The sequence below is a fragment of the Cygnus olor genome, chromosome 6 (assembly GCF_009769625.2).
Source record: "Cygnus olor isolate bCygOlo1 chromosome 6, bCygOlo1.pri.v2, whole genome shotgun sequence".
NCBI classification, from domain to species: domain Eukaryota; kingdom Metazoa; phylum Chordata; class Aves; order Anseriformes; family Anatidae; genus Cygnus; species Cygnus olor.
The window spans coordinates 23,898,173-23,926,075 of record NC_049174.1 but is presented as its reverse complement, the minus strand read 5'-3'; the positions used below and the strand labels follow the sequence as shown (position 1 = coordinate 23,926,075).

Sequence of the window (27,903 nt, the reverse complement as noted above, 5' to 3'; positions counted from 1 at the left end):
CTGAGTCCTAACCTCTTGCATGGGTCTCAAAGATCTCGATGCAGTTCCATTATCATCTGGATCACAAGGAAAGCCTATTTTAAAGTTACCACATCAGCAGTCTCCTGTCTTTTGGGCAGCCTGCAGTTCAACTTGTTAAGTCTTACTATGTTATTACTACTACCATTATTGCAATGCAGGATAAGCCACTGAACAGATACGCTCCATCCAAAACATAATGTGCAAGAACAGAAAGTTCAAAATACAGAATAAATTCCTCTTCCTTCCTAACAATAATATTTTGCGTTTACATGGACACAACATAAGCGCAATCAGTACCGCTGATTCTTTTCCTCAGGTATTTACTGTGGCAGTCTGCTTATACAGCACGTACGCGTAAAGCCATTTTCCACATGCCATGGGGAAGAGCTCAGTAAAAGGGAGAATCACAGAACAGGCAAATATTTCATTGTACAGTATTACAAAACAAGAGCATTTGGGAAACGAAAGGTAAAGTCACACTTGGGAGCTGGTATGTCACCTTACTCCTCTGGATCCCACAGAGCTAATCTATAAGACCCAAGGCCAAATACTCTGTTCTGACGGGACACATACCCACACGTGCACCTGCTTTGACTGTAGTTCTGCCTTTGCCTTCATTGACAGCTATCTACTTTGGGACTTACTTCTTTGAGGAAGTATTTAGTACACCAAGGTGTTTCTGTTTCAGCACGAAGCCTCTCTTCATTCCTCTGTCGTTCTTCAAGGGCTCGCTTGTGCTCTGTAGCCTTATCGATGTCTCCATCCCGCAGAGACTCTGTTACGCGTTGCCACAGCCTCCTACAAACCAAGTTTGTAACTTCAGTTTTTGAAAGTTTTCTCAGTCTGCAGCCTCACACTGCAGAGCAGGATCATTGCACGCTCCCCTCCACTTACACAGGACAAACTAACACAGGACAAAACGTAATGGTGCAGCGCAGGTGGAAGGGCTCGTGGCCAAGCCTTACATCTACAGCAGCAGTAAGGAGCAGATAAGAATGGCTCCGAGGTTTTGGCCGCGCCAGTCTAACGTCTGTTTGCACACCCTTTAGAAGCTGCTATGGAAGTGGAATTCAACAGGCAGTTTCTTGGGAGGACCTCCCTTGGCAGGAACTGCCCAGCTGATGGTTAAAAAACAAAGCAGAAAATGAGGCTTTGCTCTAGCAGCACTTCAACTCATAAGACTCCGTCCATGAACAAAAGGGACAAGGTAAACAGCCAAACACCTGTGGTACGGATTTCTCATCACTATTATGCACTTAATTTCAGGGGTTTCATTGTTGTTTTGTTTTTTTAGAAGCAAATAAAGATCGCTGCTGCTAAGCATTATTCACAAATAATATCTCCATTTGCAAATCCTCCCAAGGTATTCACCAGACTGCTCAGGACAAAAAGGGTCAGATGGTAATAAATAGATATTTTACCTAGATTCAAATGGTCCTTGTTTCTCAATGGGCCGGACTCGTTTTCTCGTCACCAACAGTTTTGTCAAGTCCACGTGTTTTGTCTCCCCATTGCTGTAGGTGAATTCGAGCATGCTGTTCCACTCTCCTTGCACTCTGCACACCACTGTGTTTGTCGTGTTCTGCTTCACTTCACCCGTGACTCTAGGAAGCGTTACTTTTTATTCTTAAAAGGTCATGGCCAAAGCCACCTTAAGACTATTCATTGCATTAATCACAACTCCATTCTGAATGAGTTTGTACACTTGTCACACTGTCTTTACAAATGTCAGTTACTTGAATTGCATTTGCATGGAGAAGCTCAAAGAACAAAGTGACTTTCACTCATTGCTCCAGTTCTCTTCATGTTAACTCAGGAAACTCAAGTTTAAGCTGCAGCCAAAAACTGTTTCAAACCTTTTAACAGGATTTGAAGTGAAAAAGGAACTAACACAAGGTACATCACATGTAACAAGGAGTTGATCATTTCCACTTGAAATATCACATCAGGTGTGTAGTTCAAATTTTAAAAATACAAATAAAAATGAAGCTTTCTACCGGGACTATCTCCCTACCTGCTGGCACTTTATTTTATGTCACTGTTCTCCATATGTAAGTGGTCTCATTTCTATGTTGCTCACATAAGCATCACACACACAAATGCAGAAGGGAAGGTAGGAAATTCCACACTACCAGATGAACCAGGATAACGAGGTATTAAAAATGTCTTTCTAATATCCAACATTTCATCCAAAGTCTCGCTCAGACGTTCAAGCATTGCCATAATCACACACACATTTTTGTTTTCAACATCAAGACCTGTCCAAAGGCCACCTGACACTCATTTCATCATGAACTGAAGAGCAGAAATTTACCGAGCATGTTGCAAATTGCCACGTTCAAGCAGAAGTTGTGATTCTTCCTCCCAGAAAGAGCAAACTATAGTGTTTGCAAACTGTGCAAATAATGCCTAAGACATGCTCTCACTTGTCAGGTGCTCAATGTTTCAAAGGACACTATCTCCAGCTTCAGTTAAACTCTGATGACCTTTGCACAGCTTCTATAATCATATCCAACTCCACACCGCTGGTCTGCTCTTATTTACCCTGAGCAGCCGCACACAGAGTAGTGGAAAGCAGCTCCTCTGTGCTCCCACCCTGCCACACAAAAGCACCAGAAGCTCCAAGGAAGGAGGAGAGCAGCATGCAGCTGTGCCCCGTTCCCTCTTTCATATGTACTGGTCACCTCCATCTGCATCTGTATCTACCTGTCCCCTAGTGCTCAAGCACACAGTTCTCTATTAAAAAAATTTAAGATTCATTCATGAAAACAGGACGGAGTTAGTGTAACATGGGCAATCAGAGCACATCTCCATTCAGCTGTTTTATCCTGAAGTTAACATATGGTAACAGTTTCTGAAAATAACTGAAAAGAGCAGGCCACAAGCAAGCAGCCTTCATTTTGTGTTGCCTTCTCACCCTGTGGCTCTCACCCCTTGCTAAAGCCCCTGTCCTACTTCCTGCAGATCTGCAAATAGGCTGCATCCACAGAACGGCAAACCTGAATGTCCAGGCTTTGCACTTACATTTCCCCAAGATTAAGCTCTTCGTCTTTCCAAGTGCTGTGTGGTGACAACACTGACAACCCAGTACTTGAATATTAATCATAAAATTGTCGTCTCTGCTTAGCTTAAAGCAAATAAGGTATTATCACTCGTGCAGCATTACAAGGTGCAGCACTGAGCAGCTAAATGAAACTCTTATTGTGACCTCTATTTCCTCCTGTTGCATTACTCTACAGCATACAGCCATTCCCGGCATTGCAGATCATGATTATCTGCCTCAACTAATGGTGATTAAAAACCTGGTAGCGTTTATTTGCTAACTTGGCATGATTGCTATAAGCCTAGTTATTACTAAATCCTCAGTTTCAGCAAGCTGAAGGGGTGCAGGACCGAGGAGCCAATACCTAGCTGAGGTCTAACAAGGGTCACTACAAAAATCTGTAACATTGCCATGGCAACTCACTCACATTCTGCATAACCATGACAACGCTGCTGCTTCCCCATCAAGAGGTTCCTTTTGGAAATGTCCAGTCATAGCCATGTCACATTTCCAGAAGTTACAGCACCTTGAACAGATCTGGCCAAGAAAGCCTCTATATCCATGCATAATTTCATAGACACAAATAACAGAACATTTTCTAAAACAACACCATTAAAGTAAAAGTTGTGGCTTATATTTATGGCATAACAGGAGCTATCAAAAGGTGGAAGGAATAGTCTAAACAATGGAAATAAGGATCCCAAATGATATATGTTTGCTCTGTTTCAATCATGATGCTTTTTCATCACACAAGCTTCAGTTCTCTAGATGCCACTGGGATGGGGAGCTATGGCTGCAAGCTAAATTCAAAACACGTATGGGAGTCTAAGGGCAAAGCAATTCAAGACGCAGGCTTGAGTGTTTTTTGGTTGGTTTTAACACTAAATGGAGCTTTACCCTAATGTTTCAGAAAAAGCAATTTATAGAAGACTGATGATTTTTTTTTTTTTTTTGCAATCTGTGAAAGCAACCAACGTTTAAAACGTCCTGACGATCTAGGCAGTTACATACTTCATTATTGCCTCAAACATTTACTTTAAGGAAAGGTTTAAACAAGTGCAATAAATGGCTGAGAGCAAAATGTTCTGCAATCAGATATTCAGTGTGACTACTACTTCATTTTCTCCTTACTTAATTTGTTGTCACTATATTAGCACGAGGCTAATCTACACCATGCAGTCTTACTATAAAAATCTCTGAAAACACAACTGTTAATGAGTTTCAAAAGATTTTGTACCAAGCATGCAGATGTTTCCTGGAATTTGCTGGAAGTAACCCCAAGCAAAATTTTGCTGGGTCTTCTTTCTTTCACCAGTTAGTCTTTAAGCATGGGCATACATGAAGAATGAAGAATCACTGTTACAAGAGCTAACATTCTTGTCTTTGAAAACAAAAGAGAAAAACAGGTACTTCTACCTGGAAGTTTTTCCTAAGTTGCTTAAATTTGATAGGATTTCCGCATAAGAAGCATAAGAGGAAGACCACTAACTAACAGAAGACTATTTACTAACATTCTCTGTGGTATTTTTACCTTTTCATTAAATGCCAGCTGAGGACTCCTTCCATATGACAAGTAATACTGCTGAGGCATTCAGTGAGGAAATGCAAGGCAATACAACTACAAAGCACATTACAAACACGTAACCCTTTATGGCAGTAGGATCAGCCTCATTTCAAACAACATGCAAATGGAAAAACAAGAAATACTAAGCAACTTATGTCAGTATTAAGAAATCTGCAGGAGCCAGGAAGAAAAGCCAGGAGCCCTGTTTTCCCAGTGGTTTGAACCAAGAGTCAGACAAACATGGAATTCCCTTACTGCCTCTACATACAATCTAACTTTTCCTTGAGGATCACAAGAAGCAGGGATATTATTTAAGAGCACAGTGATACCTCAAGTATTCATGAGCAGCAAAACCACCTAACCCTCAGACTATCAAAACACTGTTACTCGGCACCCAGAACAGGGCAGCCACACAGCTACTGGAGTTCTAGAGAGCAAAACTATGTGGAAAAATAGAAAAAGAAAGCGTCCTCACCGATGCAATTTGCCACCGTACAAGGGCTTGGTGTGGAAGTTAATACTTGCAGAATAGCCAGTCTTCGCACAGTTAATGTTGACTTTTCCTCCCAGTTCTACCCAGGGAACAGTTAAAATTGATCGAGCGTATGCACAGGGCAGAGAGAAAGTATATTCCTCCTCATGTTCCAAGAGACTTAAGAGACCTGTGTGAAGAAATTTAGAAAACCTTAATTAGTACCATTTTAGAAATGATCAAGTTAGTTATTGAAATATATCCAATACTGCATCTGACTACATTTCTTCATAGACCCCTCACACAAATTACACTTATTACAGACTCAGGAAAATGTTTCTGTCTAGAAAGTACAACCTGAGTACCACGTCATTTCAAAAAAGAAGCAAAAGCATTTATCCTAACAATATTGATGCATGAAGTACAATACCGTGCTGTGCAACATACTTTTCAGTCATATGTGAAAGGGCTGTCACTGTCTTAAGAACAGTTCCAGAACACAGCAACACAAGATTTATGCTGCCAAAAGTAAATAATGAGTGAGTAACCTGAAATGCAGTTCTTGAGGGAGGGTAATATTCCTGTTCCATTTCCCCTATGTCTAATATATCCTACCCTATCTGAAGGCAGCTAGCAGAGAACCTTCCCTGCTGCACTTACCTGCCAAGATAAACTCAACTCTTTCCTGACAGTAGCTTTTGCAATAAATGTCAAGAATCTCACAAAAACTAGAATTTTTCTTTGGGCATTAAGATACATGGCTTTGTTTGAGTCCTACTAAAAAAAAAAAGTCACACCACACAAAATCTACCTCTCAGCATTACAAAATCATAGTGTGACAACTGACTGCTGTCTGCATCAACCCATGCCTCTGCAGCATGCCATCACTGTGCACCTCTGACGTTACTTTTCAGAGTTTCTCTTGTTCTTCAGACTCGTGACATGATTTGAGAAATACCCTAGAGGAGACATGAGCTTCTGAAGTTACCTGCTACAGGCAAAGCATCGAGATGTGCCTTCCACATCTCCTGCCATGCTCACTCTCTTGTCAGGTATGCAGTTTGCAATTAAGTGCCTGCCCCCTGTATATTGCCGGTGGCTGGGCAATATACCCGAGGAGCACAGGGTGGGCAATGCTATCTCATCTCTTCCAGGAATTACTAGCACCAAATGGAAGTTACAGCTCAAGGGCAGTTACCCTTCTCTGTCCCTAATAGATCCAATTTCTGCGGCAGAAGAAAATTAAAACTTAAATAGTAAGATACATAAGAGCAATACATGCAAATGAATAGCACTTGTATTTAATAAATATCTGATGGAAGTTAATTCAGCCAATGCTTGGGAACATTCACAAATACTGATTTGCAGTAACTGCCGTTCAGTTCAAAATTCAAAATTTTATTTCCAAATACAATCCTGATTTTTGGCAAAGAGTAAACTTACGTAGTCGTCGTCCCCTCCCCCGCCTCCCCCAATATGAAAACCTACTGTTTATAATGAGAGCTTGTGGTATCTTCTGTGCTTTGTAAAGTACTAAATCACCAAACAACTGTACATTAAGGCTCTCAGATCTGAGATTAAAGGAAAACCAGAAGTACAAGAAAAAAAATGAAAACCCACACCAGCAACTGATGCCTCCGCAAACAGATTTTTCTGAAAAGTCTTTGAAACAAAACTACCAAGCAGCATTCACTTGTACTTTTGCCAGAGGCATACAACATCAAGTTTTTCTCTCAAATTAGCATTTTAAACAATATTCTAAAGCAAAAAGGAAAAACGTTACGCTTACCCTCACCAACCATTGTCACTCCTATTGACATTCCTAAGAATTTACTTTTTGTCCAGACGTGAGCATTGACACACATCTTCCTCTCCACACACTCAGCATAAAACCCTGAGACGGGAGGATGGTGGGACACTTGCTCAGCCACAAATTTTACTGTATAGTAGTCCGACTCTGTTTGGCCTTCCGGATCTTTAGACAGAGTTACTTGCTCTGCGGGGGAGTGAGCAGGTAAGTTACTGCCAGCATCAGCAGCTACTTCACTCTTCGGCATCCTCCAAGAGCAGTGAAACGTTTCCCCGATGATTGGATTGTACGGTTTCTTTGCGATAGCTCCTTTGCGACCTTCGTGAAATGAAGTGAGATAATACTCAACAAAGCGGATCATCCTCTCCTCAGGGGTGGTGCCATTTGTGATTGCAATGAAGAGATCCGGGTGAGACATGAAGTCCGCATACATCTCCAACAACGATCGCTTCTCTAAAATAAAAGTAGGAAGAACCACCTGAAATAAAACAAAACCCCAGAACACCTCGTAAGTGAAATGAAGAGGCAGGCATTTTTATAAGGGAAGTTTTCAGGTGGAAGATTCTGTCTTGCTTTGGACACTGTATTTTCAGACTGAACCTTATTGTCCCTCTTCAAAGGTATGAGGGAAACAGAGTTGATCAGAGGTCTCAGAAAATTAATTTACAAGGAAAAAGAACATAACAGGTACAATTAGGACAAGTATTTGAAAGGGACTAAGCATCCCTTTAAAATAAATAAATAAATCAACTGCAAAGAAAGGGATAATATGTTCCACGTCTGCAGAGAAAACAAGCAGGAAGGAGCTCAAACTATAGCAAGGAAGGTTCAGAATAGAGGTTAGGAAAGGTTTTGTCTAATGGAGAGAAAAGCACGCAAGCTATGCCAATATGCTTGACAGCCTGCAGAGCCTCTCACCACAGAAAACAGGACAACCATCAATCAGAAATTAACTATAAATTAATCCTTTACCTTTGAGCAGAGGATCTTATAACTTTCTCATATTTATCCACCACTACAAAAAAAGAAGTGGTATCTTTTGCTGGGACATGAAAATATTTTAAAGAAAGAGACTGTATCAGTCTTTTCCTTCCCCAAAGTGGCAACTAACCTCACATAATTTACCTCTGTTGTAATGAGCAAGACAGGGTGTCTCAACCATGAGATCCAACAGTCCATTTAAATCAGTTGCATTCAAAGAGGTGTCTTCACACTTTAGTTACTTACTCTTGTTAAGTCCATGCCAAGTTTCAGCTGAGACAAGAGATGCAAGATAACACTGCGCTGCTCTTCCACTGCTCCTACATTATCTTCTTTATCATCACCGATATCCTCCAGCTCCTCATCTGGATTTATTTCTTCAGGTTCCTGCAATAAGAGCCATAAACATCAGCTCAGAGATGGGACTGTCCACACAATATCCAAAAAAGGATTTCATATTGTAACTATCCCTGTACGATAAAAGAGACTAACCAAATCCCTGCAAAGACCTACAGAGTAGAATATTCTCCCAAGATGCTGAAGAACTCAGAAGGCCATTGAGATCACTCAGTGCAGATTTTACTTAGAATATTCTGGCTAAGATTTCTCATCATCTCTCACACAGGTCAGAAAAAAGTATGAAAGCAAACATGACTTGTTTTCCTGTAGCTTTGTGAACTAACAGAATGGCAAGCCTTTAACACATACACAAAAATAGTGAAGCAAAAGCTAGCAGAAATTCTGGCCACCTTGATGACACCCTTCCACCTCTACACTACTACCTCAACTACTTCCAGTGTTGTTGCCATCATCGCTCCAAAGGTCGCAGCAAATAGTAGTTCCTAGTTACCTGCATTCTGCCATGCAAGATGACAAACAATTAACATATCTACAGGCTTCACAAGCATTATCCATGTTGCTGATAGTTCCAAAAGTGTAACAATAAAGGAAAAAGGAAAAGCAACTTGGAGAAGTTCAACAACAACAAAACACACACAAAGCCACCACCCACACACCACACGTCTGTTAGTATAACTGAAGTACCCAGACAGACTAGCAGAAATAAAATGAGCACCGTTTTAATGACCACCATCCCGCAAGCAGGATGGACAAATGCTTCAGCAGAAGGGAGGGTGAACTTCCAGCTCTCTGAGTAGCGTCTTCTTGCGACAACCAACTGGAAGGAGGCAGATGCAGAGGGGAGATGCACTGAATGCCACAAGAGGGCAGCGATATGCATCTGCCCAAAGGAAGACCTTTTCCCTGGATCAGCAGCCATCAGCTCAAGGCAAATTTTTGACACACCCAACCACGACAGAAAGCACAAAGGTCCACAACCTCGTGCAGAGCCCATAACCTGATGAAAAACGCAGTATCACACAGGTGAGTCCTTTCCAAGGATGCTACACTGTTCTGCTATCGTAAATCACAGAGCTGAAAATATCCATGGAGTGTGATAATACTAGTCATATCTCAGCTACAGACAGGAGCACACTTTAAGCGCTTGGCCTCATAGAATGGCTCGGGTTGGAAGGGACCTTAAGGATCATCTAGCTCCAACCCCTCTGCCATAGGAAGGGATGCCATCCACTAGATCAGGTTGGCCAAGGCCCCATACAGCCTGGAACTAACTCCCTTAATTATTAGAAGAAGGAAGGAATCACAGTGATAAATTTGAAAGCTCTTGGTTCGTTTGCTTTTTGTTTGTTCGTGTTTTGGCATCATTTTTTTTTTTTTTATAGTTCAGACTAGTTGTCACGAAGTATTTAAAAACATATAAACCATGGCAACTGAAAAATCTTCAGGTTTTATATTGCTAAAAGACAGCAAAGTGAAACAGATGCTGCTGCAGGGGCATACAACAGCACATTGCCTTTTCATAACGATACAGTCTTACGCAAAGAACTGTGTGAAAACAACTGGTATAGAAATAACGTAATTACGATTTTCTACCTCAGTTGGGAAATCATGTTCTTTTTAAATAATCCTGTTCTTTTACTTTAGTGTTTTGCACTTCATATTCTTTTTGACAGTTATAATGGTATAGGCTACAGCTGTATTTCAAAGCAGTAAGCCATCCTGAAGTCAAGTGATGAGAGTTGCTCAGAGTAAGAAAAACAGATGCAGTAAGAACTGGAAAAGAAAGACTGGGAGATTTAATAGCTGGAGACTGGCAATTTTGTCTCATCTACTTAGGCAGCTCTTCTTGGGCTTATTTTGAGAGCATCATGAATTCCAATTAGTTTTTTTGCACTTCAATTTCCAGTTGTTTTAGATCAAAATGCAAAGGAATAGTGCCTATTTCAACACCTTACATTACCACCCCAATTGGCTCCCTCTTTTTGACAGCTTGTTAGAGAAAACAACAAAATGTATTGAAAAAGCAAGGTATGAGACTTTTAATTTACTGCAACTGCACTCACTCGTCCTCTAAAACAGCTAATTGAAAAGCGTAAGAAGAATTGTATTTAAATCATATTCACATAATATGATCAAAACATTTACAGATATTCCTCAAAATAATTCCCCACAGAAAGAGGATTTTCACATTACCTTACCCTTGTTAGCTGGCAGGGCTCTGCAATGGACTGCTCTTCTCTGACAGATGCTGGCTTGTTTATCTCTGCTGGGAAATTCTGAGCTGCTCCATTTTTGAAGTGGTTTGACAGAGATATCTTTGGTTCCAGCCAATTGATCGTTGTTCCTGAAGCAAAAGAAAGTTTGCGCTGAAACTTGTTCATCCTCCGGAAGGTCAGTAAACAGCAGTTTTCACAAAACAGCTTTTTGAGGAAAAAGCTGAAAGCAGATAGTTCCTTTTGCAGCCAATCCCTTCAGCAGCCACTGAACAAAGGTGGTGCAACGAGACACCACCTCCAGTGATCATTAGCACAAACCCTGCGATTGGCGAGCTGTAATATGTGCAACTTGTACTGGAGGAACTAGTTGGTGTCAGGAAAGGTGTAATCAGACACTTCAGGAAGAACCCAATATCACCTGAACGTAACCCTGACAGTTTTCTTGAACTGGAAGTAAGCAGTGCACTTTTTTGTACCTTCCCAAACCCAGCTCAATTCTAGACTAAAAAAAGCTGGAGCAGGAAAAGTTTCATTGCCAATGTTTTCTCTGGAGAGGGCAGTCACCTTTTCTTGGCTGCAAAGGAGGCAGGCACACGCTGTTGAATAAATAATAGTTGCTTAAAAAAAGCTGCAGGGCTTGGAAAGCTATTACCCACTCAATGATTCCGGCATCTCTAGTTACTCCCAGCTAATTTATCACAATGGATCAAGTTCCTCATCAATAATGCAAATGTTCCATTCTTTTTTAAAGGCTAATAAGTGTACAGGTGACTCCAGTGAGGTTTGATGAAGAAAAACACAAACTGTGACAAGCCATCTCGGTTAGGTTGCAAACACAGAAGTTATTAGGAAACCAGAACTTGTAGCACCAATAAAACAGCTTCCTGGGCTTAAGAACCAACACCGGGAAGGCTGCTGTCCCTTCCTATGTTATCCATAGTCCTTTCTTTCCAGATCTCTGTTGCCTGCAACTTGGTCACATCCTCAACCACCACTGACTAAAACCAGATAAACAACAGCAGTTCCACCAGGAAAGTACTGGGACAGAAAAAGTACAGCTTTACTAATGGTACCAGAAGACTTTTCCGTCAGCAAGGGAGCTTATTTCCATCAAGTCTGTTCCTACTGAATTCACTAACATAGTCAGAAATGAGAAACCCTCAGTTTAAGTTTTAGCCTGAACACAAGTTTCAAAGAAGTCAAGAAATAGATGTTCAGAATGACACTGACACCTTTTTGAAAAGGCTTTACTCATTTTAAAATCCCTTCATGAAGAACCCCTACTCTGAACCATAACCTTCAATGTAAGAATCTCTAAATGCATGTTCTAAACTGCATTTAATGCACACTCAGTGCATATACATTAGCTTGAATTTAACAAGCATTCCTCCTTTTATGCTCCCTATCAGCTTCTTCTAAAACAGCCTTCTTTGTTATTTAGTTCTGTTTAATTTCACTGTTGAATTCTGTAAGTTGTTTTTTTTTTTTTTTTTTTTTTTTTTAAGTGATTTGAGATACTAATTGTGCTTCAGTGATGTGAATGGACAAGACATCGCACTAACACCTCTGCCACTGGAAGATCATATTCAAAATCTGTTCTCAACTACTGCAGGTAGCACAAGCTATTCTCTTTTCTTGTGATCTCCTCATCCCCTAGAACTCTCCACCCTCTTTTTTTTTTTTTTTAAAGCATTTCTCAGCATGTCCCCTCTGCTACAAGATGGACATTTCAAACTTTACAGCAGTCTTCTCTTTCAATATTTTTCTTTGAGTTGCAAACTGTTATTGCAATTCACCTTTATGATAAAATACTTTTTTAAAATCCTGTACGTTTTCATTATTTAACTTCTCCTAAATTCAAGTCAACTTTACCATTCTTCTTTAAGTCTGATTTTTGATACACCTTGATGCCATTGGGCTAATACTCTGTTTTCGATTTTTTTTTCCTTCTAAAATTTTAGCAAACCAACACTCTTACATAATTTCTAATCCTTGTGTTTTAAGCTTGACAAGCACTTGCCCAACACATTCCTAGCAGTGAAGTACCATTTCTATCAGACCTGGAAACAAATTTAAACTTGAAGTGGAGAAAAGTATGTTCTGTTACACAAGTTTCCTCTTCATCATCGCTCCTTGCTGCATCTCACTCACATCTAGTGCAGTGTGCTTTTTGATCCTAGGAAGATTAAATAGTGCATGTATACATTTTGTTAGATAGTACAGTCTCTGTTCAAGATTTTTTCCTACACGTTAATATAAAAGTGCCTTGAATTAATATAAAAGAGCATTTGAATTAAACCACAATTCTTTTCTGTTCTATATGAACTTCTGAGGACTCCACTTCTCAAACCAGAAAGATAAGTACCTCTTCTGAGTTTGGGGGGGAGGAAGGGGAAGGAGGAAGGGTAAATCTAAGCTAAAATGGACAACAACAACGGAAAAAAAAAGAGAAAATTAAGTTGTTTTTGTAATCCTTAAAGGGGACAAATGAATTATGGTGTATCTCTAGAAAGGTCACACCAGTGACAGAGTGGAATTCTGCAGAAAAACAGCATACATGCTTTTAATGTTCTGTTTTTAACTCCAGCCTCAATTACGCATCATTTTAAACTCCAGCCTCAATTACGCTGGTCCTCCCCTTTCCATCCATCTCTACGATTTAGCAATAACCTTAGCTTTAACTATTTAACAAACAATATAAATTCTTTATTTCATGTTAAAAGCTCAATTAATTACACCTTTGAACTAATATGCATTGGCAAAGCAAGTACTACAAATATGATAAGAATATGGGAAAGGTAAGAGATAAATTATGAGTGTACTTTTTGGCATACTTATCATGTCTGACATATCTGTTGTATAATACAAGCATGAGTATCCACAAAGCTTCTTGTTTACAAAAAGGCACTGAGTAAGCTCTTGTAAATTCTTCGCATCTTACTGCAATTTTTCAAATAGAAAAAAAGACACGCTCAGTTCTGTACGCTGCACACAAATTTGGTGGAACAATTCTAGTAAGCACCTACTTGCTCTAATTGACTGTGCAGGCATAGCAACATATTAGGCTTTGTGTTTTGTTTTGGATATTTGTTTGTTGTGGCGTGTTCTTTTTGTAGGTGGTGGGTGGTTTTTTTTTTGTTTTAACCTTTAGCCAATTTGCATTTGCTTACAAGGCTGTCCTCGCCTCAGAAAGGAATTCAGTATTTATTTTAGTTCATGTTTTAGACTAGTATGTTAAGCCAAAACATGAATATTGATACATAAACAGTATTAGTAATGTCCCATGCAAATTCAGAGCTTTGTATTTGAATGCTTAACTAGAAATAAAAGCTACACACATGTAAATGCTTACAATAGGCATTAAGTATGTAAAAGAAGTCAGAAAAGCATGAGATTCAGCAGAGCTCTGCTGGACAACACATATCCTTAGAATCTGCGACCCCATAAAGTTCCCCCTCCACTATTACCGTTCCTGAGCTGCCAGTTACATCCCAAAGGCAGCCACCTTCTCGTTGTGCCTTATGTACTTTTTTCTGTTGTGAGATGATCCACAACAATTAGAAATAAAGAAATCCAGAGAAAAAAAGGAAAATATTTACATGAGTTCTAAACAATACCAGTAAATGAAACACTACAAAAGCTCAGAAGGAAAGAGGCAGCCAGCAGTTTTCTCTGCCCATAGGAAACTGGATTTAGTGGAACAAGCATTTTTCACAACTGAAGAAGGAAAGGCTTCTTATCTGTGATAGGGTCCAGCTCTCTGTGAGCATCTATACCCACCTGCTGGTAAGGATCCCTTTTGTTGTGAAGCATGTTGTAACTGGAGAATATGGAAGCAGTCATTTAAGCAGTTCATGGTTGCCATGGAAGTTGCTTTGAGCATTAATAGGTCTTGATCCAAGGACGTGAGGTGACCGGAGACAGGAAGGCATTCTATGCTCCTGATCAAGTCTCTCTGCTGGCCCTCAGCCTGAGACATCATCTACCAAACAAAGCAGGTATTTTTCAGAAGGTGCTGGAAGTGTGCTGCATGATGTGTCAGACACGCACACAGAGGACCCCAAACGATAAAAGTTTTACAATGATAAAACTAACAGGTAATAGGTGTGTATAAATTTAACCACACTTTTTTTTCTTCATGCAGCCACTAAAACATCATTAAATACATGACAAAATAACCACTAAAATACATGGCACCTTATTAATGAACAGAAGAGTATCACAGTTACTTCAGTAATAAGTGAAGAGGAATTGGAACACAGTACTTGCTGCAGTGAATAGCAAACGCTTTCAGGCTTGGCTTGTAGGGACACACACCCCATGTGAAAAGTAATTAAGCTCTGTGATCTGCACAGCCCGCAAGAGAATCTTAGATCCTTTCCATGCGTACCCAGATCTTTTCATTCCCTACAAGAATGGATCCAGCCTTCTAAAGAAAAAGAGCTCTACCACTCAGTTCAGTTCAAACTGCACAGGATTCTCATTTATCATCAGCACTGCTATTATGCCTATAGGATCACTATCTCACTGTTTACTTTGCAGAGGGAGTAAGAAGAGTGGCAGAATTTTCACCTTAATTACACATTGAAATTACAGCTCTCCTGTTGTCATTTTTGCCCTTGTTCTCCCCCAGGTCCCTTTCCTGCTCCCTCTGGAACATCACAAAACTTGCAACAGCCCATTTGCCTGCAAGAGGTAGAGCAGAAATGCACACCAGCTATCAAGCATTAGTCTTCAGAAAAAAAAAATATTTGAATTCCTCTTTGAGCTTACAGAAGCAGAAGATTGCCTGACTTTGAATCATGGGGATGAAAGCAGACTCCTCTACCTGCTAGTCACTTTTCTGAGGAGGAACAACAAACAGCATTAATGCAACTGGATACCGTTAACCCTTTGATCATTATGCATTCTGGCAGGTAAGTTAAACATAAAAACAGATTGATTAAGCAGAGCAGAAGAAGGATTTCTTAAAAGAATCCAAGATGCATTCATGCATTTCACTGCTATGGTACTATTTAGGTTTTTAATTTAGCAATTCTGGCAGTATTTTACTATTTTTGCTGTACCACTGCCTGCAACCTCCTCCAGGAACTGTTTTTATGCTTTTAAGGTTTTACACTACTCAAGCAATAGGTATTCATCCAACTTCACAGTACGTGGTATTTGGAAAATTTAAGGGCATGGCTACAGAGCACGCTACGGTGTGAATTTGCACATAACTTGGCTCTTTGGAAGTAGAGTTCACTGTGCACAGTCAGACTGAGCCTGTCCCAAGTACGGCAGTCCAGAAAGCTAGCAAAACGGTGATGTTTTGCATAGACAAGGCTATGTAACTAGCAGAATACTTGCCTCGTCTTTTTCCAGTCATAAATGCAATTCAAGTCTTTGTGTTTTTTCTTCCCCTAATGTTTTTTTTAAAACTTCTGCTGGGTTAAGAAAAGGACACAAAATTGATTGACAAACAACCACAGCCCTTTTGGTGACCTTTGCTCTTAAGTAATTCACCACGCAGTAGCACCCAAGTGCCTCATTCCGGGATCAGGTCACACAACAGGACAACCCATGCCATATTCAGCACTGACGTCCAAACAGACACATCTCCCCTTTCACGGAGCATACTTTGAACAATCCTAAATTCTTCTGCTTATTCAATCAGATTTGTATAAAAAAGAAATGGTGCTGGGGGTGAGAGAGCGAAGCACTGCTGTCGAAAACTGGATGTCAGAAGTGTGCAAGCTATAGCTCTCATTTTGCAAACACATGCACCTGTATTTACTGCAAGTCAGCACAAAGATCCTCTTAGAACTCCTGTTCTGCAAGGCATTCTTTTCAAGTCAGCAGCATGACGTACTCAGTCAAGAACAAGGGGAAGGAGAAGGGAAAGGGACTGACAGGAGAACCAGCTACAGTGCAACTCATGGCCAAATTAAAGAATCGCCCCGCAGCAGATAATTTGAAAGAGAAGGGTTCTTCCCACAGCTTCTCAAACTGAATTTGCAGTATTCATGCTGTATTATGCTCAAGTGTAACAGGCACGCACCTGCCCTTTGTAATTTCAAGTATTTTAACAGTATCTAAAAAAAAATTGTGGGTGTTGTATCCACGCATTTTATCTTCAAAATGGTGAGCAAACTGACTGACATTTACAAGGGATACCATTACTGAGCATTGTCTGTACAGGTCAGAAATTAAAACTGATACATAATCATATCGTGTCACTAAGTAACAACAACAACAAAGTTTTCTGCACTCTTTGCAATGTTAAGAAAAATCATTCCACTTTACTCTGAGAAAACCTCCACAGTGAGAATCCCAATTACAGGACGCAAGGCACTGCTTCGGTGCTCCAACTCGCACACTCTCCTCTTTCCTCCCTCAAATTTAGAAAGCTGTATTGCCATCTGAGAAGTTAAAAATATATTTCTGAAGCAAGTCCTCACCCTTCTAATTATCCATGCTTGCTAGACCATTCTTTGCTAAATTAAAAAGCCTGCCATTTGAGACTTTTTGTTTTACCAAGAAATGTATCATGCTACGCTAATTACACTGCTAACATGAAAATACGCGTTAATAGCAAAACTGCTACAAAATCACACAGGTTCGCAGTTCAGCAACTAACTGTTTTAGAAGGAGCTTTATATTTGTACGCTGTCAATACTCATGAGTTAAATCAACCAACAGTCAGTCCATTCTGTCAGACAAGATGGACAGGTAATAATCTCTATTCCAGGACGAATGGTAATAATCCGGTAATAATCCCCAAGGGACACTACATCTGAATGTGCAGTGGGGAAAAAATATATATACTTCTAAATTGCTCGTTTTCTTTTGCTCTTTTTTTTCAATCACATCAATCCCTGGACACATGAATTAGTATACCAGATAGTAGTATTAGTATTCTTAACCATCAGTCATGACCAATTTCTCTTTAGCCATACAAAGTACAAGAACAGCATAGCCAATTCTTCTGTAACTCAACAAAGGAAGAGCACAGTAAGCAACATAACAGTTAAACCCTCATTACCTACACTGCTAGGACTTGCAAAGATCAGAATACACAAGTCCATTTTGAGCACAAGGATACTATTGCAGAGCATGAAAGTCACAGAGTATACACCACATACCACTACAACAAGCCAGGGCAAGTTAGTTAACCTCATACGGCTATGCAATAGTAGTTTGGGACATGCAACTGACAATATATATGTCCAACTAAGAATAGCAGGCTTCTCCACAATCCTAAATATAAGATGACAGTTCCTTCAAAGGACTATTAGGTAATTTAGAAGACAAACCTCTCGAACATCTACAAGGTGATCTGGCTGCAGAATAGGAACTCTTTTTCCAGTTGACAATCTGTGATGTCCAACACTGAAAAAAGAAACTGCGTTTTGACTGGGTCTTCTTTGCACACCAGGAGAGCTGCCACTTCCTTGAGATGCAAGAGAGAAGCTGCGAGATTTCAGAGGAGGGTTGTTCTAGTGAATAAATAAACATATTAAGAAAGAGTTACTTCCTAATAATCAGCAAATATTCTAATTTGAGCCACAGAGCAGAACATTTAATTCTAAACTTGTATACAGCAAGGACAGATGACAAAGTCATAGTAATGTACTGGCAGCAATCTCTAAATAGAGTATTTTGTACCATCTGTTGACAGATGCCCTGTTTTACAGTCTAATTATAAACAATCAGTGAAATGAGATGGATCAATACTTTTCACTTCTGACTGGAAAATTAGCCCTTGATCTGCAACAGTTCTAGAAACTGACTGCTAATGGATTCTGCAAGGATAGAGTTCACATTTGAGAGAACGGAATTTCATTCACAACTATTAATTGAAGTAAACATTAACTCAGGATCAATCTCTTGTAGCTTGCTCTATCTTAAAAGCAAGATTTTATACAGCTACAATATAGGTTTTGTGGTTACTAAGAGTTTCTACAAAATGTATTATGTTCTCAAGCACCACATGGTAAGCAAATGTAAACAACACTCAGATACATTCTCAAACTTGAGAATTCATCCTAAATGCATTTGTGAGCTGTTGAGTGGTTCAAAAAAAAAGTTTAAGAAAAACTCCCAAAGTGGAAGGGCTTCAGTAAGACTAAAGACCTGTCTCCTGTTACATTAAAATAAACAAATAAAATGCAGAACTGCTGGAAAGCACTAGACTAGTACTCTGACCTTTAAGCTCCACTTCCTGTTCAAACACCAGCTGACCAGTACCTGGCCAAGGAGGGCTAGTCAGCTCTTCAGAGCAAAGTGACTTCACTTTGTCTCATTCCTAAAGCATACTTCTATTACAAGTTAGCTATTACTCAGAGGAATTTTTCTTGTCATGAGTTTCAGGCACAACCACACACCCTTTTTCTAGTATTTGTCTTAGATAACAGAACAGTTGCATTTGCAACTACCTCTACCACCACCCTAAATTATTTTTGCCCAAGAAAATATCAATCATACAATACCTTTCCAATAGCTTCTGTGTGATGCTGCGTGCATATTTGTAGCCTGCTAACCCAGTGTTGCCGTTCTTTAGCATCAGTAGCTGAAAAAAACAAAAGAAATACGTACATGAAGACATTTAAAAGTATGTGCAAAAAAGACTGCTTGATACTTTGAAATAGACACAGGACATTAACAGTACAAAACTTTTTTTTGTTCTAAAACTTGCTCAGCTGATCTGTAATTAGCTATAACATTAAATCAAGTTCAACAGAAGTAGCAGGTACTGTTTTTTTTAATTTCATAACACAGAAAGAACTGTAACACAGAAATAACTTCTGTATATAAAACTAAAATAACTTCATCAATTACTCCCTACACACATTTTAATTTATCAACGTGCCATATTTTCCTGGAAGCAGAATAAGGTGCCCTGAATTTAAAAAAAGACAGCATATCTTCAAAGAAAGAAGTACTAAAATATATTAGCCCAGATTTCAACAGCCTACAAAATCAGAGAATGGGCTTCTCTAACTGCCACAAGAAAGCTAACACACAGAACATTAGGAATAACATAATCCTTTACAAGTGTCAACATAGTAACGTTACCTACAATGAATTAGAAAGCTCTGCATCAGTACAGTTTAAAGGACACTATACATGAAGGTTAAACCCCCCACCCTACACATCTTAAGTTCATGGTCTTCTGGACATCATCAAGCCCAAAGAGTATGGAACCATCTGTACGGAAGGATAGCTCTTAACTAACTGAAGAGCAGGCTGAAAGTTTCACACGCAACACTCATTACAGCAGTCAGTCAAATAAATTCTTTTGCTTTTTGCAGCCAAGCCCAGAGCAGCAGCCACAGGTGAGAGCCAGGAGTGCCTCTAGCGGAAGAGTCCCCTGGCCAAGAACAGAGGTCCTACCTCTTAGTTTATACTGCTCCCCACTGGCAGCATTGACTGTAAAGGTGTGAGAGTCTTCATCACTGGGTGAAATTACAGCTCCTGCTAGCTGCAAGGTACCCCTGGGCTTCAGATGTCTCGACTGCTCATTCACAAAATACTCCAGTAGGCCAGCATCATTGTTTAAAACAAAAAATCTGCAACGGTGATAAAGCAAACACACAAAACAAAGTCAGCATTTTCCTCTTCTTTAAAGAAGGGTAGGTGAGAGCAAAGATGTGAGAAGTCAAGACTTACATTATAAGTTCACAGAGATTGGACTGAAACTTAAAGACTTGTGTCAGTACAACCCCAAACACATGAAATATTTTCCCAACATGACTGCAGACAAATTAAGTTTGTACCAAATTTTTCTCAAAGATTAGGATTTCTATAGAACAAGAGAACAACTGTGCTCACAGAAGAATGCTACTGCAAGACTTTGAGAATTAAAAGAACATTTTCTTAATCATTTTTTAACTTCTTAATCATGCTTTAATACAAATATTATTCATCTACATGACAGCTCAACCTATATAGAGAAAAGGGTAAGACACTTTCATCAAGTTTGCCTAATAACACTGGAATTTCCCATTTTCTACTTAAAAAGACTGAAATATGCTCATTTAGGTGCTGCCAAGAGTCTACGTTACTAAAAAACACCAGGAAAAAAAAAAAACAACTTACCGATATTGCCAACCAGTGACGAGATTGGTGTATTTCATTAAGTAGCCATAAATATTTTCCATGTGATCACTATCACAAAAAGAAAAAGAAAAGCAATCAGATAATATCAAGTAGTAAAGCTTCAGTTTTTAAGCATCATTATCTGTTCCCTGAAAATGAATTTTCACCTTCATTTTTTAGAGTGGCACTATCTTTTAAAAAAAACTACCAATACTTAACAGATTTTTCAGGCTCATTTCTGAGATTATTTCATAAAACAGTTTAAATGGACTTACTGAACTCCAAACAATTTCCAGGCATAACTAGTTTCACCAACACTTGAGATTCATTCAACAGTCATTCTAGCCTAGTTTCAGGTAAATATACTCAGCATGCATATTTTTGTTTTGTGTTCCCCCACCTAAGTAAGCTTTGTAAACAAAATTAACTTTCTTTAGATTATTAAGAGAACCTCGATCATGGTCACTAGCCAAAACCTGCCCCTGGGTATTCCTACGGATGGTTCTGCTCATCTTTAATTTCCAGAATCCTTCCTGATTGTACAGGTGCTGTGCAGAAGACAACATGCATGTACAGGCCATATCAAGATATTCTGAAATATAAAACAAGCCTGAAATGTCTCCTTCTCTGGCCTGGCAGGAAAATCCAGTTGTTTCGAAGTCTGAACTTGCAACATCCACCGAAACTAAGAACCCACAAGGGGCACTTAGTGTGGAGACTTAACATCGCTACAGACAAAATACATTGGCGCTTCTGAAAATCCATTGTCCAAAGAAAGGTTTACAAGTCTTACGGCAACAAACTAATCTCCTTAAAACCACAGCTTAAAACTCAACTTTATACAGCACATTCCCGTAACTCTAGAAATGCCACTGCAATGCCCCTGACTGGTGCAGCAGAGCACAGTCCTATCATGAAACGCACACTCTGAGACACAATTCAGGTCCAACATAAGAAATAAGTTCCTAATTTATCCCAACAAAGAACTGAAACAACAACCCAAACATCAGACACTAATCATTTGCTTTTTAAAAGAATCTAACATTTAAGCTATCTTATTAAATTTTAAATTTTCTGTAGCTCACAGAATGTTGAAGATTAAGGGAAAATTATTCTGAGTCCATTGGAGCAGCAGCCTGTGTCAGTCATTAAGTGGTCAAAGTGCCCCCTTATCAGAAAGGGTGGAAAGGTGGGTACACACAGGACTGCTAGAGCCAAGGGAACACGTTCATTCATGGATTTGTGTCCCTATATAGTTGGGCTAAGTATCAGTGTACATGTTACAGAACAGCTGAAGCTGCTGTCCATGCTTCATTTCTAAACAGAGTCAGTATCACCAGATTACGTTTATTGAGTTGTCAGGTATCTAATATGTTACGCTAAGTTTCATCCGAAAGGAAGCTGTTTAGGACACCACTACTGAAAACAACCTCACAGTAAGTCACTGCCATATGAGGAAGCCCCTGCATACAGTAACGTTATCCGAAGAGATGCAATGCACGTTTTTGAAGAAAAACCAAGTAGTTGATTTTTCACGTTACATTTAAAAACAGAAAAACACATACACTAGCTGTCAGTATGACAGTACTACCCTGCAATGGAAAGCAGCCAGTGGGACTAGCTAGGAATTTAATTAGGAATAGCTCATTAAGTGGTACTATGCAGACAAAAACAAAACCCAGGAGAGCAGAGAGTATTTGGGCTATCATACATCTTAAACTCATAAAAACGCTACGGAGCATGACCAAACACACCCTCATTAGCTGTTACGGCATACAAGGGAAGCGCAGTTTAGACTTATTCACCGTCACAATTAGGCTGAGAACTGTGAGATTGTAGTCATAGAAGTGCATGAACTTGTCTTTAATGTTCTGAAAATTGTCCCTAGTCACAGCTAATTGATTTCCATTTTGCCTAGCAAATCCAAACTTCACCGTTGCTTTTCAATCACAGCCTGCAGAGCTCAGGGAAGAGCTGCTGCCCTGTCCCGCTGAGGGCCTGCCCCAACCAGGGGTGCGCTTAACAGAAGGGAACAAAATGAGAGAAGTGGCTTCAGACTGAAACGAATACAGCAGGACCGTGTGCATGGCCTCAGAAGTTCATTCACTGGACAACAGTGGAAAGTTTAAAGTGTCTTTAATTAAAATTATTACACAGCTTTGAGTGGGAATGACGAGACAACTGATCCGTCTGTCTGTAGGAAACACCACCTGCAGCACTGCCAGAGCGGTACCGCCATGTCACCTCAGCACCTGACTAACTTCTCCTTCACCCGCGTCTCTCTCCACAGGGAGGAGCCCTCCGGCCAGTCCCACGGCTAAACAGGACACAGCAGCTCCTCCAGAAATACTAGCCCCCTCTTCACCAACTCCCTCTGGCCTGGGTAGTGCCATGACTGATGGCTTGGCTGAAGAAAATGGACAACAGCCCCTCAGAGAAGCCCGAGGAAGTGCCCATCTTCAAGGTGACAGCAAGTACACGCATGTAACGCAGCCTTAACTTTGACCCCACATCTCAGTCATGAACTGTAACTCAATGCAAAGCTGATTTTGTCAGACTAGGCAATATTGGTCACATTGTTTTCCACCTTGACTGTGTCCCTCAACAGAACTGTGAAAGCCATCGAGACTATATTGAGGTTTCACCCCACTAAAGGCTGAGCAAACTTTTAGCAGCCATGCGTGCCACAGATTAACCTGCCCAAAGGGTATGAGAAACTCGGCCGGTATTTAAAACATTTCCTTGACAGTGTAAGAGCCTGGAAGCAAACAAACAAACAAGTAGAAGAGCAAGAACATAGCCCTCATAGGCATCAATCACACTCTCCCAGCACAAATTCACACACCATGGGCCTCAGAGTTTTCAACACTTGAAGAAAGGTTTATTTTTAAATAAGTAACATTTTTATACACTAAAAAAAAAAAAGTTTAAATTCAGACTGCAAATCATAATACACAAAAGATAGATTTTGTTACTATCTTGTAACTGTCCACCCCTCTTACAGGAACAGAGCTAACCTCCTAATCTTCTTTTGTGTAAACACGAGTACTTTCCTGGGAATACAGCAAAACATGCTCAACATTATTAACAAACAACAAGGCCACAGAATTGTAACCAGAGCATTCCCTTCAATAATTTTAAGGTAAGTGCCTCCAGAGCAAGAGTTAAAATTAAATGTTGTAACATCAGCTAAAGCAGTATCATAAGGTAGCTAAGACCCTGTTTAAAAAAAAAAAAAGTAATATTACACAAGAATGGAATAAACAGGGCTCTTCAGGGAGCTACAGAAAGCTTCTGAGATGGCAGATTTTGAGAGCAAGTGGTTTGGGTGCTGGCTCTGCTCAGATAACCATAGCACCAGCAGTGGTAAAATGAGTAACATCCTTAGAGCCCTTGCCAGCATTTATTCCTATGAAACAATAGTGAAACTTGTTTTAAAGTTGTCTGCAGAACTTCAGAAGCCCCTATCATACCCCACTTTGGGGTTTCTGACTTTTAGAAAACAGGTTTCAGAAGTGACCATAACCACTAAGCAACTTCGCACAACACTCACAGCAAGGCCTGGCTGCACTGGGATCTTTCTCCCTTTTAGCAAAACCTGCTGCTAGCTACACGCATACATGTGTACCTACAGGTAGTATATCTTTTAATAGCCAACTTGCTGCTGCTGCTACTCAAAATGCTCACAGCAGTTTCAGATTGTCAAAGGAACAGGAACAGTTCAGCCACAATGAGTCCACAACTTACATAGAAGTTTGTGTCCTTGTTTGAAAAGATGACAAAAAATGGAGTGCAAGTGTTGCACCAGTTTATGTTAAGCATTTAAAAAAAGATTGACAGTTGCTGAACTACTTTAAGTAATTACTCCTTGCAAATCATAATCCAAGAAAAAGCTATGCAGGAACTTGTGGTACAGCACCTGAACCTCAGCCCAGCACATCTACCCCTCAATAAATGTGTTTTTTTTTTCCTGAAGGCTGAGCACTATTGAACTTTGCTGCCCACCTATCTCACTTTTTCAGCCCACTCGACAATATTTATAAACTAAAATTGTCCCTGTAAGCAAGCGATTAAAGTTTATGAGAAATTACAAAATGGTTCGTATTCTTCTCAGAGGACAACCCCACCCCATCTCCAGTGATGTCTTCCACAAGCCATATTTTTAGATACCCAAGCACCACTCAAAGACGAGAGGAATAAAACATTCACCAAGGATTACCGTTAGTTTATTTATCCTTTCTCCCCTTACTTGTCCTTTTCTGCTATGCCCCTTAAGCTGCAGCAGCTGTCGGTGCCTTGCAGGCTGGTTTCCTCCTCGGGGGAGGAAGGAGAGCGGGTGATGGCAGGGCCAAATTCCTCCTGTATCCTGTTTACATGCAGCACCCAAGTCTTGAACACAGATGCTGAGGCACAGCAGCCCCACGATGACGTCTTGCAGGAGCTCCAGCCAAGCCACCTTGCACAGAGCCAACATCTTCTCCAAGAGGAAGGCTCTGCGCAGACACCTCCCCACCTCTTCTTCTCACCCCTCACAAGCAGGGTGCTGCCAAGAGCAGCACGAAAATTCACCTATCCACCAGGACGGGGCTCACAGCACACTTCAAGGCTGTCCCTCAGCCAATTTTAATTTTGATGGGGCCCAGGCAGCACCATGGGGGACACTCAAAGCGGCCAGGCCTCTGCAGGCCCCGCAGCTGCTTGAGGAGCACAGCAGCAGCCAAAGGCTTCCCCGCGGATTTCCGTAAGCTTCAAGCAGCTGCTGACTGCACGTGAATCTGAAGAAAGCACAGTCATAACAATGCAAACCAACGAACGGCTCTGACTACACAGTTCGAAAAAACAGCAGGAACCTCTTTTTACTGAACTTGGTCTGTAATACCTTGCTTATTCCTCATATACCACTGCAAAGTGCTTGGCTACAATGTATTAATTCCCCTTTTCGTTAAAAGGAGGCGGGGAGGAGGAAGAGAAGATAAAGGGGGAAAAAAAGTTATGTCAGTGTGGAAACTTTGCACATTATCTTCCGTGACTGTAAAGATCACTGGGTCCTGAGAAGCTGCCAGCAGGCTCAGCACATCCCAACTCCACAGCTCTCTGGGGCAAAAGCAGGTTTGCCGGCACACCCAGCAAGGCAAGGCAGGAACCTTCATCCAGCTTGCAGCAACACATTAGGTCTGCTTTTCCGAATGATTTTGGAAGAAATAAAAAGCTAACCTGGCCATGCAACTCACCAACAATATCATGCAGTCAACTGTAGAGTAGCCACAAGAGCTGCTGTTTGTCAGCTCATCTGTTTCTACTGCGTTCGACTGCGAGTTTAGAAACCAACAAACAAGTGAAAAGAAGAAAGGTCCAACAACATGACAACAACACTGACAGTAAACCCTGTGAACTGAACGACTGGCTGCAAGCATGAAAACATGCTAGCAACACACATCTGTGTTAAATATAAGAACTTCTCCGCATATTCCTGTAAACCGTTAGGAGCGCACATGAACTGGAAGAGAAGCACAGATCTGCCATGAAGGACACAAAATGAGCCCAAGCCCTGCAAGCCCAAGTTACTGACAAGGCGGTTGCATTTACACCTAAATTTTCTACTAGCACTAAGTTCTCCAGGTGAACATGACAAATCCAGCTTACAACATTTTCTGCTGTTGTTGTGTTGTTTTTTTAAGGCCATACTAATTAAACTTACAGTTCTCTTTTCTGCGTTAAAGGCCACGGATCAATTATACACAAATGAAACAATACTGTAACGCTTTTGTAGGGTAGCAATGGGAAAAAGAAAAGGAGAGAGACCATTTAATGAATAAGAATCAAAATACTGCTCTCACTGGACTACTGTAAAGCTGGTAATATTTAACTACTTTATCATTTAAAGAGCTCTTTAGCTCTCCTCTGCCTGTAAAAAAAAAACTGCAGTGAGTTTCAGCTAAGCAATTTCTCTTGCATGTATGTAAAGAGCTCAAGTCAGCATGAACTCTACCCACACACAATTTATTTGTGGGTTTGCATCAGCATAACACAATTGAAGCTGGACTTGAGAGTCAGCAGCCAGCCCTGCAGATTATTCTGCAAGGATAACCAGTACTCAAGCTATTGCTGAACAAGTAACTGTAGATTTAACTCACAGCAATATCTTAGAGGTGGAAGGTACAAAAACCAGGCAGCTCAAGAGGTATGAACTCTCCACCTTATGTCCCTGGAGCACAACTATTGCTTCCTGTAACTAACAGCATTCATGTTATCACCATATGCACACCATAATGCACAACTTCATGTATTATTGTTAGCAGAAACCAAAACTCTCCCTTCAAGTCTAGTTTCATAAAGCTCAAGCAGCGGACCAGTTAAAGCTGCTCTGCTCAGCAAATAGCAGCAACGTAACATAACAACGCAACGTAAGCTGGGCAAACACACTGATGGATGAGCACCTCTGAAGTTCTGCAATATCTGCTGTCTACAGCACTTCAGAAAGCGGCAGACCCTGGTAAGTACTAGTCACAGACACTGGTGTTAAAACCTCTGCATCAGGTAGTTACTCTAAGCACACTCCAGCACGTTTTAGCTCATCAACTGCTATGCATATTTCTCCCTCGGGCATTTTGGTCTGCTTCTAACCTAGGAGCTCTTAAACGTAGGTACGTACACTGACTAGCTATCCAGATGAAAAGTAGAGGCATTTATTATTTTTGAACAATCTTTGAGACATTTCAGGTTAAACACAGGATAAAAATTACTATTTCCAAGCAAGCACAAATATATCCATCCTTGGATATGCTCAAAACTCAACTGGAGAAGGCCCTGAATGACCTGTTATAACTGTGAAGCTGGCCCTGCTCTGCGCATGAGGCTGGACTAGAGATATCCCAACCCAAACTATCCTATACCTTTTAGATATACAGAAATTAACCCAAAATATTCCTACATTAAACTTGAGGCATGAGGTACTCAGCAGGTTTAAGCGCTAATTAAGAAAGCATTTGTGTTAGTTTAACCACTCATGGTTATCACAATAAACAAAAATAGCAGGACTACTTTCTCATTCAGTGCTTTAAATGGACAGTGATCCCCAGACAAGAAATTACTCAAAACCGTTCCTGTTCATCATACAGTGAACATCAGGCATTATTCATTTGATATTCATGCTCCAGCAAAAAGCTTTCCTATGATTTTCTTCTCCTGTGCTTGTTAGCGATGTTTATGAAGGAGTGATGCACCAAACAATAAAGAAAGAGGATACTGTCATCCCATTTTACTGACAGGGAACTGATGTACAGTGAATTTTCAGCCTTCCTAGCTTTGAGCTCGCTGTGGCCCAATTTTTTTTCCCTACCATATCTTTGCAGTTGA

The 27,903-nt window shown here is 40.4% G+C and overlaps 1 protein-coding gene across 2 annotated transcripts in view; it reads right to left on the bottom strand.

Moving 5' to 3' along the window:
• The window catches only part of OSBPL11 (oxysterol binding protein like 11), a 37,625-nt gene that overhangs the window by 2,577 nt on the left and 7,145 nt on the right, over positions 1-27,903 (bottom strand). For both annotated transcript variants that reach the window (XR_005821357.1, XM_040562527.1), the window contains exons 2-12: positions 20,548-20,616; positions 19,843-20,018; positions 18,939-19,018; positions 17,763-17,945; positions 14,248-14,449; positions 10,450-10,595; positions 8,138-8,278; positions 6,890-7,388; positions 5,104-5,290; positions 1,443-1,625; positions 666-819 (exon numbers count right to left, since the gene is read on the bottom strand). Coding sequence is in view for 1 of the 2 variants with exons in the window: in XM_040562527.1 (XP_040418461.1) it covers positions 666-819; positions 1,443-1,625; positions 5,104-5,290; positions 6,890-7,388; positions 8,138-8,278; positions 10,450-10,595; positions 14,248-14,449; positions 17,763-17,945; positions 18,939-19,018; positions 19,843-20,018; positions 20,548-20,616 (2,020 nt within the window). In the remaining variant the exon portion in view is untranslated. The remainder of the gene's footprint in view (positions 1-665; positions 820-1,442; positions 1,626-5,103; positions 5,291-6,889; positions 7,389-8,137; positions 8,279-10,449; positions 10,596-14,247; positions 14,450-17,762; positions 17,946-18,938; positions 19,019-19,842; positions 20,019-20,547; positions 20,617-27,903) is intronic.